Source organism: Callorhinchus milii, unplaced genomic scaffold (assembly GCF_018977255.1).
Source record: "Callorhinchus milii isolate IMCB2004 unplaced genomic scaffold, IMCB_Cmil_1.0 Scaffold6, whole genome shotgun sequence".
In the NCBI taxonomy this organism is placed as follows: Eukaryota; Metazoa; Chordata; class Chondrichthyes; order Chimaeriformes; family Callorhinchidae; genus Callorhinchus; species Callorhinchus milii.
In genome coordinates this window covers 3,482,210-3,500,406 of record NW_024704747.1, presented here as the reverse complement: position 1 = coordinate 3,500,406, position 18,197 = coordinate 3,482,210, and the positions used below count along the sequence as shown (strand labels likewise).

At 41.5% G+C, this 18,197-nt stretch overlaps 1 protein-coding gene across 25 annotated transcripts in view; it reads right to left on the bottom strand.

Moving 5' to 3' along the window:
- Positions 1-18,197, bottom strand: part of neb (nebulin) — a 131,180-nt gene that overhangs the window by 2,590 nt on the left and 110,393 nt on the right. For 12 of the 25 annotated variants that reach the window (XM_007896305.2, XM_007896301.2, XM_042336335.1 and 9 more), the window contains 16 exons: positions 17,361-17,471; positions 16,004-16,117; positions 15,523-15,627; positions 14,454-14,558; positions 12,666-12,770; positions 11,710-11,802; positions 10,347-10,439; positions 8,371-8,463; positions 7,420-7,512; positions 6,640-6,732; positions 5,245-5,337; positions 4,206-4,298; positions 3,269-3,361; positions 2,020-2,127; positions 866-1,052; positions 80-172 (listed from right to left, as the gene is read on the bottom strand). In XM_007896305.2, the coding sequence (XP_007894496.2) occupies positions 80-172; positions 866-1,052; positions 2,020-2,127; positions 3,269-3,361; positions 4,206-4,298; positions 5,245-5,337; positions 6,640-6,732; positions 7,420-7,512; positions 8,371-8,463; positions 10,347-10,439; positions 11,710-11,802; positions 12,666-12,770; positions 14,454-14,558; positions 15,523-15,627; positions 16,004-16,117; positions 17,361-17,471 (1,672 nt within the window). The remainder of the gene's footprint in view (positions 1-79; positions 173-865; positions 1,053-2,019; positions 2,128-3,268; positions 3,362-4,205; positions 4,299-5,244; positions 5,338-6,639; positions 6,733-7,419; positions 7,513-8,370; positions 8,464-10,346; positions 10,440-11,709; positions 11,803-12,665; positions 12,771-14,453; positions 14,559-15,522; positions 15,628-16,003; positions 16,118-17,360; positions 17,472-18,197) is intronic. The other 13 variants (XM_042336333.1, XM_007896311.2, XM_042336331.1 and 10 more) reach the window with 12 other exon arrangements.

Here is an 18,197-nt window from a genome sequence, read left to right as displayed (position 1 = left end):
AGTAAACTACTTGTTTTATGCTTCTAAGTCTTGTCTTAATTCCACCAAATTCAGAAAAATGTAATGGGTGCAGACTTACTGCTTAACAGGTGTAAACTCCTGGACTGAATGTTGTCTTCAGCTGGATCATAGTCAAAGACTGAGCCAGGATTTGTACGCCACACACGCAAATCTGTTAGAAGACAGCATTTATAAATTCATAATAAAACAATAATAATGGCTCAAAGCGCTTAACATTTGCAACATTTGTCTACTCAATGTCATCTACTCAATCCATTGGCAGGCAGGCTTTCATCCTTTGTGACTGCTCTCTGGAACTCTATTCCCAATTTCCTCCAACTTGCTTCCTTCCTCCCCTCTTTCAAGGTACGCGACAAAATGTCCATGCTTTCTTTCCCTCCTCACCTCATTTGATTGACTTCAGACTCAAGCTTATACTGTAGTACAATAGAACAACTATAATAATAATACTTGGATTTGGTATAGCATCTTATCACATCGTTGAGATGTCTCAAAGAGCTTCACAGGACATACTGTAAAGTGGAGTGACTGTTTTGTGGACAAAATACGGCAGCCAGTTGCGCACATGAGTGTCCCACAAATGGCCATGGAGCGAGTGATCAGAAGAGAAACTCTCTTCGAATAGTGCCATGGGATCTCTAAAGTCCACCTGAATAGACAGCTAGCAAACTTCTGAACACAGTGGATGGTGTAAAGCAGCCTTCTGTAAATATTTTTGTATTAAAAAAAGTATAAAGAGCTGTATTAACAGGCGGGGTGGGGGGGAATCCATCCCCATTCAAATATATTTAAGACAGACCAGTAGAGAATCATTATGCTTCCCCCACACACAGACAGCACAGACCTGTGAGAGTCTCTCCTTCTTGTGGCTCTACGCGTCTCTTTTCCATCTCGACCACCCGTCTCTGGATTCCACGGTAGTTCAGGTCACTGAAGTCCTGCATGTTTTTCTTTACACGCTCAGTGATCGGATCAGTGACTACAGGTGTGAAGCTTCCCTTGGTCTTTTCAAAGTCCTCGTGGTATTTCACCTTGATATCGGAAAGATTTTTTTTAAGTTTAAAAAAATTGTACAAATGAGTATTTTATATGTAATTTTTCATTACACGTTGTTGTCAGGTAACTACTGTGCAGATGAAATGGATTTTGCTTCTCTGGAATTCACAGAAATGTGATTTGGGGTATAATATTGGAGGATTTTAATATCTAATTTGCAATCAGAGCACATTTTAAGTTTTAGAAATTCAATACTTGCATATTTCTTATTAAGTAATCCCTTAAGAAATGCTGCAAAACATTACTTTAACTTGCTGGATACTAGATGCTATTCCTGTGACACATTTTACATGAGACTTTGGACAGTGTTCACAATAATGTTATTATTGAACTCACAGCTATGATAATTCGGTAAAAAGGTGGGGATCGGATGGACCTGGACAGAGCTTTTTAGGATTCTCCAATTGACTGGTGGATAAAAATGTCTGCCCAGTGCACTGAACCATATAGACCAGAACACTGCAGGTTTGATTCCTAATGAATTCTGAGTTAGCTGATCGTAGCCAGGACTACAGCTGGAACACTATAATTCTGATATTTAACGTCACTGAAAATGAGTCTGTGGAAGTTGGGTGACAAGAAGTTTGGGAATCTCCTGTGCTGACTGACTCCCTCTGTCTCAGCTCACACAGGAAGAATGGTACCTCAAAGGCCGGTTACACCCACGAATTGCACTTCCGACTCAAATCAACACCTTCAGCGGAGGAGGAGAGCATAATGGTTCAAAAACAAAAAGGCTTCTCGCGTGGGCCATTGTGCTCAGCAATGGATAACGATTGATTTCTCAGACACTTAAGTTCCCAATCTCAGCCAGCGGGGAACGGAGGCAAAGCGTTCCAACTGAGAATGGGAATAGGAATGAAAAGGAACGTCGCATTCAACAATGGCTGGGATTCTGCTAGGGTGGCCCATTGTGAAAACAGCACGTGTTGAAGTCCCTACCGTTGAAATGATTCGCTGCGAATCTCTCACGCGCCTCATCTCTGGTGTATCCAGCACATACGCAGCCCTTCCTTGCACTTGTTTACGGAAACTGTCAGAATACAGGACCTGCGAGAGGAGAAATAAATGATGAGCGAATGGAATTTCATTGTATACAAAAGGGGCATTCTTTGCTAACTCCGTCCACATTTGCTCTGGACAGACTCCCGTGAGGGTAATAGGGTTAGAAATAAGGCAGATGCAAGTTAATGAGCTTGTTTTTCAACTTTTGCTTCAAGGCTGCGAGATGGAAGAGAAACATTAGGTTGCGAGAGGGACCAGTGTTTAGTTTTAGCACAATACAATGCCTTGGTGTGTTGGCCATTCAATACAACTGAACTAACTGATTGGTGAGCCACAGCTTCACACCTATAAGTACAAACATGGCAAGGCTCCTATTTACAGTGCCAGTAAAGTGGAACTGAGTGTTCCCTGATGGGAAGATAGAACGTTCAAGGGGCTGAGTCCCTTCACACTTATCCTGTTCATTCTCTCAGACAAGAGCTAATAATAATAATAATTATCACGTCTTTGAGATGTCTCTAAGCGCTTCACAGAATATACTTAGAGTTGGTTGACTGTAATTTGTGGGTGCAACGCAGCAGCCAATTGCACGTAGTCTCCCGCAAACAGTCATGGATTGAGTGACCAAACTTTTTTTTTTGGAGGCATTATTACCCCTAGAAAGCGATCCGCCAATTATTATTGACAGATGGCTTTCACCTGAATTCCACTGACACCTAAAATAAAAAATGACCAAAAATTTAAATAAACACAACTTTCCGCATTTAATAATACTTGGATTTGATACGGCATCTTATGTCATCGAAATATAGCAGTGCTTCACAGGGATTCACTGTAAAGTGTAGTGACTCTAAATATATCATCCAATATTACTGTATTGATCTATTTCTGTTTGTTGTAATCTGACTCTGAAATAAAACTATCTGTGTAATATAAATAGATGAGGAACAGCCAACGTAAACGGACAAGAAATTCAAAGGTCATCAATTCAGCCCAATATGGAAGATTGTAATTAATATCAGTGAATCATTTGAGTGCCAACAGTTAAAAAGGTTCGGGTTGTTTTTGCCAAGAGTGAGAGGCAGCAGGAAAGAAGCATTAGAAAAATGGAAAAAGATTGTGCGATTAAAAAAGTTAGAGGGTATCAGAAAACACAAAAAGATTTTTCTTTAGTGTCAAAAAATACCGAGCTAATGTTTTCTTGATTGCGTTTGACCCGTTGCATCTCTGGTGTGTATATCACTGCGGTTCCTTTGCCTAGGTTCTCTTTGTATAAGACCTGCAGAAGCAAAGTACCCAAAATGACTCGACTGACATGAAACTTCACAGTACAATACTTCCCGATTCTAGGTTTAATTTATCAAGAGATGGAACTCAAAAGAAGAAAAAATGAGCATCAAAAAGCCAACGTAAAAGGTGACAAAAATGAAATGGATTTTGTAAAGTAAATGCAGGGTGAATGAAAGCAGATCAGACAGAACGATGCCATACGTATTCTTTTCATTTGAATCTGCAATTATGCAAAGAAGGATAATGTTAATCAAGAGCATAAGCATTGCCCAGGAAAAGACTACATGAGTGTTTCTCCCAACCAGTGGTTTAACAAGTTTCAACGAGGAGGTGACTTATTTTGCACCCTTTTCTCTTTATGGCAGGTTTGCAGATTAGGAGATAAATATTGAATCTAAACTGATCTAGGACAACTTAGATCTCCATACATGTTCACCCAAGTTCACAAGATTGGTTTCAGATTATGAAGGCTCTTTGGTCCATCTGATCTCGTCCTTCCCCATAAAAAAAAAATCACACTGCTGTCATTCTATCACATCATCAAGCTGTGTTTTTAAATGCGTCCCAAATGCCTGGCCTCAACTACCTGTTCCGGTGATTAATTACCCTCTAGGTTAAGAAAATCTTCCTGGTAATTGGCACAGCCGTTTGGTAAAAATCGCCCAAAGAAATGGCTCATGTTCCAAAAGTTCGCGAAAGCTAAAATGAGGTTTTAAAAAAAAATAAGGCCGCAACAAATGCAAAAGGAATTGCGCATTAGTGTGATAGAGAGAGAGCTGGATAGTAGAGTGTGATGGTGGGTTAAACAGCAAGAATCAAAAAACAACAGCTACCGAGCTGATGTTCTTCTGTGTCTCCTTAACACGTTTCACCTCTGGCAGGTCAGAGATTGCGGTTCCTTGCCCAATGGAATCCTTGTATTTGATCTACAAAGTGTGCAGATCAGGGAGGAAAGGACAAGTTGTAAGCACATGACAAACAGTGAAACAGAAGACTTCCACACAAACCAGACACCGCAGCAAGCCACACACATGAGAACGAGATCCACTGTGCCATCATTCGAGATCTTTGTGTTAAGTGGACACTACTATTTCAAACAGCTAGTCTCACACCACTCAAAACTCTCTTAATGTACCTCACAAGTTTTGTACGTGTACCTTAACAAATACAAGTGGTTCCAGAAGCATGAAACAGTAAGGGTTAAGTACGCAAAGGGATCTGCTTGGTCAGGACCCACGGAGTTCTGAACCTGAGGTCTGATTTCAGGTTCTATCAACACGCTCAAGCCAATTACATTAACATTTAGTTATTCCTCAGGTATTTATTTTGTGTAAGATATTATGTCACAGGTTCTCTCACTAAGAAAGCTGCTTCGCTCTGCCACCACATGCTTAACTTTCCCTTCGTAGCAAAGCAGCTCAGCGCTGTGCACACACTGCCCCCCCCCCCCGCCCCACCCCACACCATCCTCCAAATTACCATCGTTACTATTCTCCTCTCGACTGCACATTTGACATATTCTCAAGCAAAGTACACAGAAATCATTGACGTTTCGCAAGAAAAAAAATCAGTAAAAAAAAGTTAAGATGAGATTGAAGCGTGAACATATATTAAGGATTAGAACAAACTCGTTGAAATGGATTTTCTTTTTTTTTAAAAAAAAGAAAATGTCGGAAAGATTAGAAAAAAAAGTTTAAAACGGGTTATAAAAAAAAAAGAAATGTCTCGGAGCTCGGAAAACGTCAAAATAGATTTGAAAAGTGAAGCATGAAAGAGAAAAGCCATCAAATGGGTTTAGTGATGGGACGGAAAGAGTTGTGGAGTAAGATAGTATCACGGGTTAACACAACAAGAATCAAAAATAGCAGCTACCGAGCTAATGTGGTTCTGTGTCTCCTTTACACGTTTCACCTCTGGCAGGTCACTGATTGCAATTCCTTGCCCAACATTTTCCCTGTATTTAATCTGCAAGAGTACGCAGATCGAGGAAGGAAAGGACAACACGTGAACACATGACACACAGTAAACACGTACAATAGGGTGAAAGCCCATTTGGGGGTTTAGATTTACTGCATTAACATGACATTTTAAAAAGTCCAGAATTTGGCAAATTGATGAACTCGGTCTTAACTTTGAAGTCGGGTTTTCTAAATGAAGCTGAAGGCAAAGAGTTTTGAATTTAAGGCTGTATTCAAGAATTTGCCCCAAATTTGGGAAGCTCCAAAACTCTCTGTTAAGAAAATAAACCCAGACCTTGGTGAAATTTACATCCCACAGTCGTCGCACGCACTGCATCAAACTAGACGCTGGGTGGTAAAAAAAACTACACCACTACCATAATTTTCATTTTACAACGCCCCTCACGCACGAGGCGAGAAGTGGGGGAAGGGAGAGGTGACTGCAGACACGGTCAGAGAGGAAGGTCTTCAAGCACAACCTGAAGATGGGGAAGGAGGCGGCAAGGCAGAGGGATAGAGGAAGAGTGTTCTGCAGTTTCGGGGCGTAGTGGCTGAAAGTGAAGCCACCGATGGCGGAACAGAGGGCACGAGGGAAAGTCGGAGGATCTTGTTGCACGGATCTTGATAGGGAGGAGTGGAGTTTGGCTGGAACTGGTGTGATGGGGGTACAGAGCTTAGCGCAGGAACTAGAGATCACAGTCATTTTTTTTCTATCAATGAAGCCCATTAACTATTTAACGGACCGAGGATTAGATATATAATTGCATTTTTTCCATTTGATTAATTATTTGATTGACTGAACTGAAATCACTTCCAGAATACAATACAAAATTACACTTGTAAAGCGCCTTTCACGTCGGGAGGAGTCATTTTAGGCGAGATGATTTCAAATTGCTTAATTATTTATGACTTTAATTTAAAAAGTTGCTTTGCGTGTTCCTTATAATACGACAGAAGCATTAAAAATGAAATGATTTCGTTGTGTGCACCGGTTTGGAGTTTTGCTTAAATCTTAGAAAATATTAAATTTCCCAGCACCAACGTGTTCCTCAGCTGAACTGAGGACTGAAACTGACCCGCGGCTGGTTAAATCACAAAAAGTTATATTAAAAAACACAGGACGTGAAAATCTATAGGTTCGAAAGCTATTAGAAGTTAAAAAGAAAAGAAAATTCGAAAGTATGACCTGAAAAGAGGAAAAATTGTCGAAATGTGTTTAGTGCTGTGAGAGAGATGGGGGTAGACTAGGACGGTAGGTTAACGTGGATCAACGGTTACAAAAAGGGGAATGAATAAAACTGGCAGCTACCAAGCTAATGTTCTTCTGGTTCTCCTTTACACGCTTCATCTCTGGCAAGTCAGGCATTGCAGTTCCTTGCCCAACAGTTTCCTTGTATTTAATCTACGAAAGTGTTTAGATCGGGGAGGAAAGGACAAAGCAATAAGCACATGACAAACAGGAACACGCAGACATGCCACAAACCGCACATTGCCAATAACCTACAATGCCTACACGATGTCAATTATTTTATTTTGTCTGTCCTTCTTGTGAAAGGCTATTCATTGTTTGATTAATTGTTCTTAAACAAGCCTACCAACTTTTAACTTAAGTCGTTAAATTGAAAAGTCTTTAGCGTCAGGTAATATATTTCAAACTAATTTGAATACTTTGCATCTTAATGAAATTCATGTATTAATTTTATGAATACCGAAGCATTAAAAATGGTGTTATTTATATAGCCAGACTGGTAATATGGAGTTTAGTTTTAATCTCAATAAAGAAAAAGGAGGGAATAAATTAATAGGGGTAAAGTTTGCGGTGACATTTCAAGGTGTTAACTAGCACAAGGAGTTACAAAACGACGGTCAAAGTTTAGAGCAATTCTTATTTCTTGTCTTCTCAAAGACAGAGATATCAAAATTTCACAAAAGGTTATTGGGGTTTCCCAAAAAAAAAATCAGATAAAAGCTCAAGTGAAAAGTTTTCAAAAAAAGAAGAGAATTTGCACTAAAAAGTGTTTAGTGCTGTGATTAAAAAAAGAGGATAGATTTAGGAGTTAAGACAAGAAGAATCTAAGACAGCAGCTACCGAGCTGATGTTCTTCTGGGACTCCTTTACACGTTTCACCTCTGGCAGGTCGGAGATTGCGGTTCCTTGCCCAACACTTTCCTTATATTTAATCTAAGTGTGTGGATCAGGGAAGAAAGGACAAGCAGTAAGCAGCTGACAAGCGGTGACACTCACAGACGTGACATAAATGGCACATTGCATCGGACTACAGTCCACACGCAGCATTACTCTACACACTGCATTAACCCCCACACTGTGATAATCTACACACTGCATTAATCTAAACTACACAATAGTAATCTATAGATTCCGTTAATCTACTCACTCCAGTAATCTACTCATTGAATTTATCCAGTCACTGCATTAATCTGCACACTGCGATAATCTACACACTGCATTAATCTAATCGACACCCGTGACGATCTACACTGCATTAATCTACTCACTTGTAATTACTAACTACAGTAATCTATACACCGCTAATGAGAAAGAAAACCAGTGCACTTCATTAGACTGATCGAGTAGCTCTACTGTAAGTAATAAAAGCAAATCATTTTAAGATGTGCCTTTGAAAATTAAATATTTTACTGGTAGCTATCCAACAGTAAATTTGTTATTTATACAGCCAGACTGGTAACATGGAATTAAGTTTTAATCTCAATGAAGAAAAGGAGGGAATAAATTAATGGGGGTAAAGTTTGCGAAATTTCAAAGTGTTAACTAGCACAAGGAGTTACAAAACGATGGTCAAAGTTTAGAGCAATTCTTATTCTTGTCTTCTCAAAGACAGATATCAAAATTTCACAAAAGGTTATTGGGGTTTCCAAAAAAAAAAAAATCAGAAAAAAGCTCAAGTGAAAAGTTTTCAAAAAAGAAGAGAATTTGCATTAAAAAGTGTTTAGTGCTGTGATTAAAAAAAAGAGGATAGATTTAGGAGTTAAGACAAGAAGAATCTAAGACAGCAGCTACCGAGCTGATGTTCTTCTGGGACTCCTTTACACGCTTCACCTCTGGCAGGTCGGAGATTGCGGTTCCTTGCCCAACACTTTCCTTATATTTAATCTAAGTGTGTGGATCAGGGAAGAAAGGACAAGCAGTAAGCAGCTGACAAGCGGTGACACTCGCAGACGTGACATAAATGGCCCATTGCATCAGACTACAGTCCACACGCAGCATTACTCTACACACTGCATTAACCCCCACACTGTGATAATCTACACACTGCATTAACCCCCACACTGTGATAATCTACACACTACATTAATCTAACCTCCACGATAGTAATCTATACACTCTGTTAATCTACTGAATTTATCTAGTCACTGCATTAATCTACACACTGCAATAATCTACACACTTCATTCATCTAATCGACACCCGTGGCAATCTTCACTGCATTAATCTACTCACTGGTAATTACTAACTACGGTAATCTACACACCGCTGATGAGAAAGAAAACCAATGCACTTCATTAGACTGATCGAGCAGCTCTACTGTAGGTAATAAAAGTAAATCATTTTAAGATGAGCCCTAGAAAATTAAATATTTTACTGGTAGTTATTCTAGCTGAGGGTCATGTGTATAGCCATAAAGTACACCAATATGCTTTAAATTGAGCCGTTTCGGTCAATACGCCCATTTGTATGGTATTGATCTCAGGCGAAATATTGGTAGCATGTTGAGTCAAGTGGAATGCAGAATCCAATTTGATTTCCGCCACCCTTTGCGTGAAAAAAATACTACATACTGTGGGTGATTTAATCAACACTGTGCTATAATCTATACACTGTGGCAATTAAACACCGGTAATCTACACACTACTCTAATCTGTACACGGCACTATTATACACACCGATAATCTGATCTACACACCTGAGAAAATGTACACTCTGCCAGTCACAAAGAAAGCTGTTTCGATACACACTATTAAACATGCTTAGGTAAGTGATTCATCTTAAGGGATATGATTTTCAATTTTGCCTTTTGCTTATAATTGTTTGAGATGAAGTTTCTAATGTGGCAAACACTGTCACACGTAAAACCGTCCGATTTCACGTTGGTAAATGTGTTAATTTCGATCCTAGAAGAAATGTCATATAAATGTAGCACATTTAGTAAGTGTAAGGCAGAAGGTTATGGAAATCTGATCTAATAAAATGAAGTGAGTTAATTGTAACAAAGGTTGACCCAACTGGAACAAGCCCTGATTGATTGATTGATCGATTGATCGATCGATCGAGGATGAGCCACCCAACACTGCAAGTCTCGTGTGTAACCTGCGACATCAGTGGCGTGTTCCACCTGGATCTGAATAGCCAGCTTCCCATGTTAAAAAAACACTGACTTCCGGGTTGTCAGGTCGCTGCCGACATCACTTCCTACTAACGGCACGCTTTACGCAGGACACGCCGCTGATGTCATATCCTGCGTGCTGCACCTGAGCACCTGCCAGCGTTGCTGGTCTCACTTTGCGAAGGGTTGCGTACGCTCCTGGGCAATAGCCTGAAAGTGATGTTGGTGGCGTTTTGATGACCTGGAAGTCGCCCATTTTAATCAGTGTTTCGTTAGAACTCAGTCCCTGCGATACAGGGCTCACGTGATCACATTATAACAGGGCTTCGCTGCAGTTTAATTTATCTTAAAGAACGAAGCGGCTCAAGTTGTTATACTTCGATTGAACGGAGCACAAACAAAGCTGTTCCAAAATCTGTCTTGGTTTTTCCGTTCAACTTTTCTCGAATGGGGCGTAAAGCGTGCGGAAAATCTAAACGGCTCTTTTAAAAACAAAAAAACAAGTCCCACAAAAAAAAAGTCATCATTCATGCTTCCAAGAAAAAGAAAAACTTGAAAAAAAAACAAGAAAGAAAACCACATAGAACCAAAAAATTGTTGTTTAGTGTTTTGGTAGAAGGGTTAAAATAGGGGAATGAAAACCAGCAGCTACCGAGCTGATGTTCCTTTGTGTCTCCTTTACTCGCTTCACCTCTGGCAGGTCAGCAATTGAAGTTCCTTGCCCAACACTTTCCTTGTATTTAATCTACAGAGCGCATAGATCCGGGAGAAAAGGGACAAACTGTGAACACATGACAAACGGTAACTCACGGAGACACTGCACAAACCTCACACTGCATCACTGGCCAAACAAGAGACAGTCACGTCAGAAGAGTCATTCAATCATATCTTTACGTCAGTAACTATTTCATTAGTTTGACGCAAGTCGTCCAAAGCACCAAAGCATGTAAGTAAGAACTTTGATTTAATTTAAAATTAATTGCAGGCGAACTCCACTGATGGCTTGGTGGGTAAAGCCATCTTGGGTAGCACTGACCCACACTAGGCAGGGCCTAGGTTTGAATCCTAAACTCTGTGCAAAGTTGCCTGATCTCAAATTGGGCAGCAGTTGGACTAGAATTGGCCTCAGTTCGTCCTGGGTTTAGGGAGTGCAAAAAATAGACAGGGTCCATTGCAAGGGGGTTGGTGGGTCAGAACCTGATTTTAATTTTAAGGTTCAATGCATATCTTGGTCAAATAGTCCCTCCAATACTCACACAAGAATAGCAGACACTGGAGGGAGATGGACATTAAGAGTAATAATCATATTCCTTGGATTTGATATAGCGCATTATCACATCTTCGAGACGTCTCAAAGCGCTTCACAGAATATACTGTAAAGTGTAGCGACTGTGCATTCTGTGGCCAATCGCGCACGGCAGCGAACCCACAAACAGTCGTGGATTGAAGTGACCACTTTTTTAAAAAAGTTAAAAACGTTAATTTAATATTAGAGTGAGGTGGACACAAGAGTGAGAGAGATGGACACGGCTGAGTGGGATACTAGACTGAGATAGACACAAAAGAGAGATGGGCGGTAAAGAGAGATGAACATTACAGCAAGATGGACGCTGGAGTGAGATGGATACTGAAGCAAAATACCAGGCACAGTGTCCCATGAAATCATCACCCTCTAGAAGGGGAAAATGACTCAAACGCCTTCAGGAATGAGGGGATAAAATTGGAGGGGACAAAAGAAAAACAATCAGAGTTGTCCTTTTCTAGTATTTCACGCCCACCAGCTGCATAAAATACCGACCACATTTAAAATCAATGTATGTGACGTTGTTTACAGTTTCAAAAGGTTAATGGTTTCAGCTAAAATGAACTGCACAAAGGTAGAGAAATTCAGTTTGGTGTTATCATCAAATCCATAGTATTAGGTTCACCGAAAGGTTGAGTGGTAAAGTATTACAATTAAGGGTATTAGAACGCGTTAAGAGGTTGTGGGGAAAAGTTCTTGTCAGGAATTGTACCGAGCTAATGGCCTCCTGTGTTCTTTTGACTCTCTCCATCTCTGGTGTTTCTTTAATAGATGTCCCTGAACCAATCTGTTCTTTATATGCAATCTTTATATACAGAAGCAAGACATTAAAATTAACAGAGGAACACAGACAGTCTTCCTGTTTTGCCAAACGTGGCTCAATCGTGCCCAAGAACGTATGAACACACAGGATCCGGAAAGGACCTTCAGGGTCACCTCAAGCAAATCCCAAAGTAAATTAAGTCATACACTGCTCTGTCTCTCCCTTAATCGATCTCTTTGTCAAATGCGGTAGAACCCTGTTATAACACAAGAGTTATAAAATGGTGCTATAGCAGGAGAGCAATCGCCAGTCAGGGCACTTGGATTCACCGCACGTGCAAAGCGCGGAGGAAGTGACGACGGAGGTGACCCAATGACCTGGAAGTCAGTCATTTTGACTTCCCGGGTGGCCCTTTGGATGACTCCCATCCCATGTGTTCATCGCTCTTGGCACAGAGTGAATTAAATCGGAAACAACATCCGTTCACCTTCTGAGCTGGAGTCCGTGCCAAAACAGACCAGACTAACACAGTGACGCACATCACAAGTAATCGATAAGTGACACAAAAAAAAACCAGACCGCCCACCCTCCAATAGGTTGTCGCGCGGGCTTGACACAAAGTGATGAATGCCAATGGTGAACAGATAAATACCCACGAAGAAACAAAGAGCGACGAAAGACTGTAAAGAGGTGAAGCACATCACACGTAACAGGACAAGTCAATTATAAAATGCCTGGATCATTGTAGAAGATTAAGTTACAAATGATATGTGTTAGAATACTATATATCAAGGGTTATGTTATATATATATATATATATAATATAAAATGATAAGGTAATGGAAAAGTTAAAACTCTGCATGAGTCAGTAGGTTAGCGCTGTGAAATACTTAGGTAAAAGGTACCAAGCTGAAATTCTTTTGGTTTTCCTTAGCTCGCAGGATTTCAGGTGTGTCTTTTACTGCAGTAACCTTTCCTTTAATGTTTTTAAGGTCTGTGGTGTACTGAAGCTATAAAACAGAGCGGAAATCAAACAGTAAGAGAACTGCAACAGTAAACGAAAACAAAGCAAGGAGGAATCGAATTCTGGAGCTGTAACAAGACCTCTCCGTGGACAGTGATGTTTTAGCTTAATGTGATTTCTGATGCTCTCACGTGGGCTGAAAGAGTTATAATAATAATAATCCTTGTATTTGATATAGCACCTTAACACGTCTTCGAGACGTCTCAAAGCGCTTCGCAGAATATACTGTAACATTAATTGATTATATTTTGTGGTCGAAAATCTACACGTTTCGCTTACAAGTTGCATTCATGGATTTATTCCATAACAACAGCTTGGATTTGTACAGTGCCTTCACAGAGGGCAACGTGTCCAAATTCTGTCCAAAGTTGAGGTCAACCATTGACCAGGGAGATGGGGGTGGGGTGGGGAGAAGGAAGAGGTGGCCATAGACCCAGTCAAAGGGTAGGTTTTGAGGGAGGACTTATAGACTGATAAAGGGGTGGGGGTGGGGAGAGAGATGGAAAGGGCAGAGGGAGGGAATTCTAAGAGACAGTTCAGAATTTGAAAGGCTCAGTGACTGGTATCTTGGGCCAGGGAGGTGGGGGAGAACAGAAGAGTTGGGTAGGAATAGATCCGAGAGCTCAGGAGATGCTAAGATGTGAAGGCATTTATAAGTGTGACGAAGGTGAGGACTTGCAATTGATCTCCTGGGAGCTAGTGAAGCTTAGCAGAGACTGGTGTGTATAGTTTGGTGTGGATGAGGATGTGGGCAGTGGGGTTTTGGATAAGTTGGATCTTATGGATGGTGGAATTAGGGAAGAATACGTTCAAAAAAATCTAACTGGGAGATAACAAAGGCTCACAGCGTCTCTGCCTCATTCCTTCCACTTACTGTAGCCACAACTTCCAGGAGTATTGCTCTGGCCAGAGAGTGCTGGACACACAGAGCGTCACCAATAAATACTCAGAGGGCAACGCCACTGCCTCTGTCACTCCATCTAGAGGACACTTCAGATGGAGCTTGAGGGACGACATAAAAAGTCCCCTTGATACCCCTCCTTAGTTCGCAACACCACTTGACTGAGCTCAAGGCAATAGGAGCTGCTCACTGCTCACCCTCTCTTGATCGTAGAAGATTGGGGGGGAGAAGTTGAGCAAGGGTACCTTAAAAAGGGTGGGGGTGGGAGACGGAAATGTTTATTACAGCTCTACCAAATTCCATTCAGAACACAGAAAAAAACAGCGAATTTACACAAACATGTTTTTTTTTTTGCTGCTGATGTTTACCGTTCCCAGTAAACATGTTGGACATTGGCCAGTCCAGACAATTGACAGCGAGACAAGACTTTCCAACCCTGTCCTCAAAGCCGTAGTGACACTTCTGCACCACGGTCCCAAGAAGAAGGTTGAGATCTTTACCTATTTTTACACTTAGCGAAAAGCCAACTGGATAAGCCCTTTTTTTGTGGGTTCTGCGGCATTAATGAACATGTTTTCGCTGGTTGAAACGACGTGCTCAAGGGCCAAGCTGGTGTGGCACACAACCTGCTTTGCGTCTTTGCAACCTGGAGCTGAAACGTTCTCAGATGTTGAAACGTTGACGGCAAGGAAGGAGATCGGGGTTTGGGGTTGGGGGGCAGGGAACCTGGATGTCGCTGTTGGGGAAAGATGGTTATTTTGTACTTACTGCACTGAAGTTTTTCTGGTTCTCTCGGACTCTCTGCATCTCAGGTGTGTCTATCACTGGTACATAGTGAGACATGGACCTCTCGGCTTCCTCCTTGTACTTTTTCTATGGAACCAATTTAGACGGGCAGGAGTGAGTGGCAGGAATAAAGGCTTATCAGCAACAACAAAACGAACAACAACTTACATTTATAGAGCGCCCTTCGCCTAACGCTGAATGCAACAACAACAACAACAAAATTACTTTCACATCGGGAGGACGTCCCAAAGCGCTGGAAGTTGGAGAAAAGGAGTGTCCAACAATTTTCAACACACAGAAATTTAGCTGCGTTCTACTTCCATGCAGAAAGAGAGAGACAACATGGTCCAAAATCCGATGAATCCTAACAGGATTCCTTAGAAAGTGTCATATCGAAGGGAACAGCGAGGAGCAGGAATTCTGCTCTGACACCACCTAAATCCAGAGAGAAAATCCTGCGAATACTTGTTACTGAGAGGTTACTGCTCTCTCCTCCCATCAAACCCAGATTGCTTACTAATGGATATCGTTAGAATTCACTACATATCATAACTGATGTCTTTCTAACCCTTCACATTGTGTTTGGGGAGGAGGCAGGGGGCAGAAGAGGGGATTATTTGTTGGTTTCCCTCAGCTAGTCAGTTTTGAGCAGGAGAGCTCTTTCTTCCTGTCCACTGCCTCCACTCATCGGGCTCTGGTCTACTCCATAATTCCCACCATCAGCAATCGCGCCTTTAGTCTCTCCACCCTCACCCATTGAAACTTCCATCCTAAGGTCCCTTCACCTCCCTACTTCCCGCTCTCCCTCCCTCCCTCCCAAGTCTGCCTCAAGACTCTCCTCTTTGACTGCACCTTCGGTCATCCTCCTACCCCCACCCTCCCTGCCCTCCAACCTTCCTGATCTCAAACCCCAGCTCGGGTCCAAATCCCTGACTGTCCAGCGCATCCCAACGTTAAAGGCGCTGTACAAATTTGTTGTTGCTCTGATTTTCTTGCTGAGATTCGCTGCAGAAATTGTCCAAGCAGATGTTTAAGAGAGGAGCACAGTTACCTGGCTGACCATAGTCTTCATGTGCTGAGCGTGAATTATCTCAGGTGTGTCAATGACAGTCGTGTAGTTAGATTTCTCCTTCTCGGCTGAAGACTTATATTTTACCTAAAATAAAGAATTATTATGTTGTGTTATAATAATAATAGTTTGTATTTGATGCAGTGGCTATAGTGCCAAAAAGCAGCCAATTGCTCACAGCAATGTCCCACAAACAGTAGTGGATTGAGTGACCAATTTTATTTTCTGGAGGGATTATTATCCCCGGAAAGCGATCCGCCAATCGACTAACAACTGGGTGGGTTTCTACTTATTTGCTCTTTAAGCAGAAGTGTGTGGAGTAAAGAAACTTGTCTAAGGTTTCGCCCCAACCGGGAAACTAACCCGAGTCCTCTCGTTTGTGAGTTGATCGCGCTAACCGCTACTCTACGGGATTCCGCTACGGGAAAAAAGTTAGGTGCAGTATTGCTGCTGTGACACTAACCTGACTTAAAATATCGGTGGCGTTCTTTGCTCTGAAAAATTCCGGTGTTTCTGCTGCAAGTGCTACAAGCCCTTTGCCCTTGATCTCCTCCTCTAGTGACCTCTTATACCGTCTCTGTTGGGTATATAAAAAAAAAGAAGGTGCTTTAGCAGCAATGAGCACAGTGAATATTAACAGGCGAAATGAACATGAAGCAGTTAACATACTGCATAACTTTAGGTGCTTGAAAGGTAGGGTCGCCACAACAGACCTGTGGAGACAGTGCAGAGGAAAGCAACGAGGATGATCTTGAGACGAAAGAGCTACGAGCAATAAATACACATTACAAAATAATATATAACAATCCTTGCATTTGATTTAGTGCCTTATCACGTCGTTTAAACGTCTCAAAGTGCTTCACAGAATATACTGTAAAGTGAATTGGCTGTATATTTTGCAGGTGAAATTCAGGATGAATCAGGTTAGGATTATTCAGCCTTGAGAGCATTCTCAGACAGACCCCTATAGAGGCGTATACATTTTTAAATGGAATTGGAAAACTCAACACGGATCAATACTTCAGGATGCACTAAGACAGTAGAGCAAGAGAGCGAAGATTTAGAGTTGCAAAGAGCAATTTCGGGGCAGACACCAGGAAGTATCTCTTAACCCAAATGGTAACTGATGACGGGAACAGGGTGCTGGGAAACACGGCAGAGGCTCGGACACCGGGATTCATTTAACAAACAGCTTGACACTGTGATGGCAACAATGGGAGGGTGAGTGTTCTGGAAAGATGAGATCAGATGGGCCAAAGGGCTTCCAGATCAATCATAATAATAATAATCCTTGCATTTGATATAGCACCTTATCACTTCTTTGATACCTCTCAAAGCGCTTCATAGAATATACCGTAAAATGTAGTGACTGTTTATTTGTGGGCGAAACGCGGCAGCCAATTGCGCACAGCAGAGTCCCACAAACGGTCATGGATTGCGTGACCAATTTATTAGTTTTTTTTAAAGGAATTATTACCCCCAGAAAAACAATTCACCAATCGACAAACAAAAGGGTTCCTACTTACTGCTAGATAAACAGAGGCGTGTGGAATTAAAAAAAAGTTGCCCAACATTTTGCTCTGCCCAGGAATCGAACCCAGGGCTCTCGCTTGTGAGGCGAGTGCTCTAACCACTGAACTACAGGACTCCAACATCTTGTATTTTTGCACCTGCAATGGTGGGGGGGGGGGGGGGGGGAGAAGCGCGAGGGGGGGAAGAGGGAAGGGAGCATGAATTCTCATTAAATAGACCCAATATAATACTAAATTTCCTCAAGTGTAAAATACACATTAGGAGAGTTTACAGATTTTACTGCCTACCTCATTCAGAATGGAAGTTGCATTCTTTGCTCGCAGTAGGTCTGGAGTGTCCTCAACCATGGTTAGGCCGTGGCCCTTGACACCTTCCTCTAGATCCCTCCTGTACTCTTTCTGAGGAGGGAAAAGTAACAGATCTTCAGAACTGCTCAAGGAACCAAGTTATCACTGCCCTCCTTTACTGCCCCTCTACACAAAATTTCAAAGGTTATTCCAAAAAATCCCAAATGCAAAAAAAAAACTAAGAAATGGAGAACTTGAAAAATGGATGGATTTTTTTCGTAATGTATAACAATAATAATCCTTGTATTTGATAGCCTTATCACAGCTGAGACCTCTCAAAGCTCTCCACGGAATATACTGTAAAGTGAATTTCACTGCATATTTTATGGGAGAAACGCGGCAGCCAATTGCACACACAATTGTCGCACAAACATTCGTGGATTGAGTGACCAATTTTTTTTAAAAAAAACACTGAAGGGATTATTTAGCCCCAGAAAGCGATCCGCCAATCGACTAACAACCAGGTTCCTACTGACTGCTAGGTAAACAGAGGCGTGTGGAGTAACAAAACTTGTCTAAGGTTTTGCCCCGCCCGGGCGAGTGTGCTAACCAATACGCTACCAGAACTCATTCAAAACTCAGCGCAAATAGAGTTAAAACAATAAGAAATTAAAAGATTTTTTTTTTGACAGGTAAATTACAAAAAGTCCTTCGATGGCTCCCAACCGTGTTGGGATGAGAAGGTGAAATCACAAAATGTCAAGAGTAGCTTTGCTAAACACACAAAGTTGCGGTGGTTGTGCTGCGTTTCTTTTTAATTGAACCACAAAAAAAGAA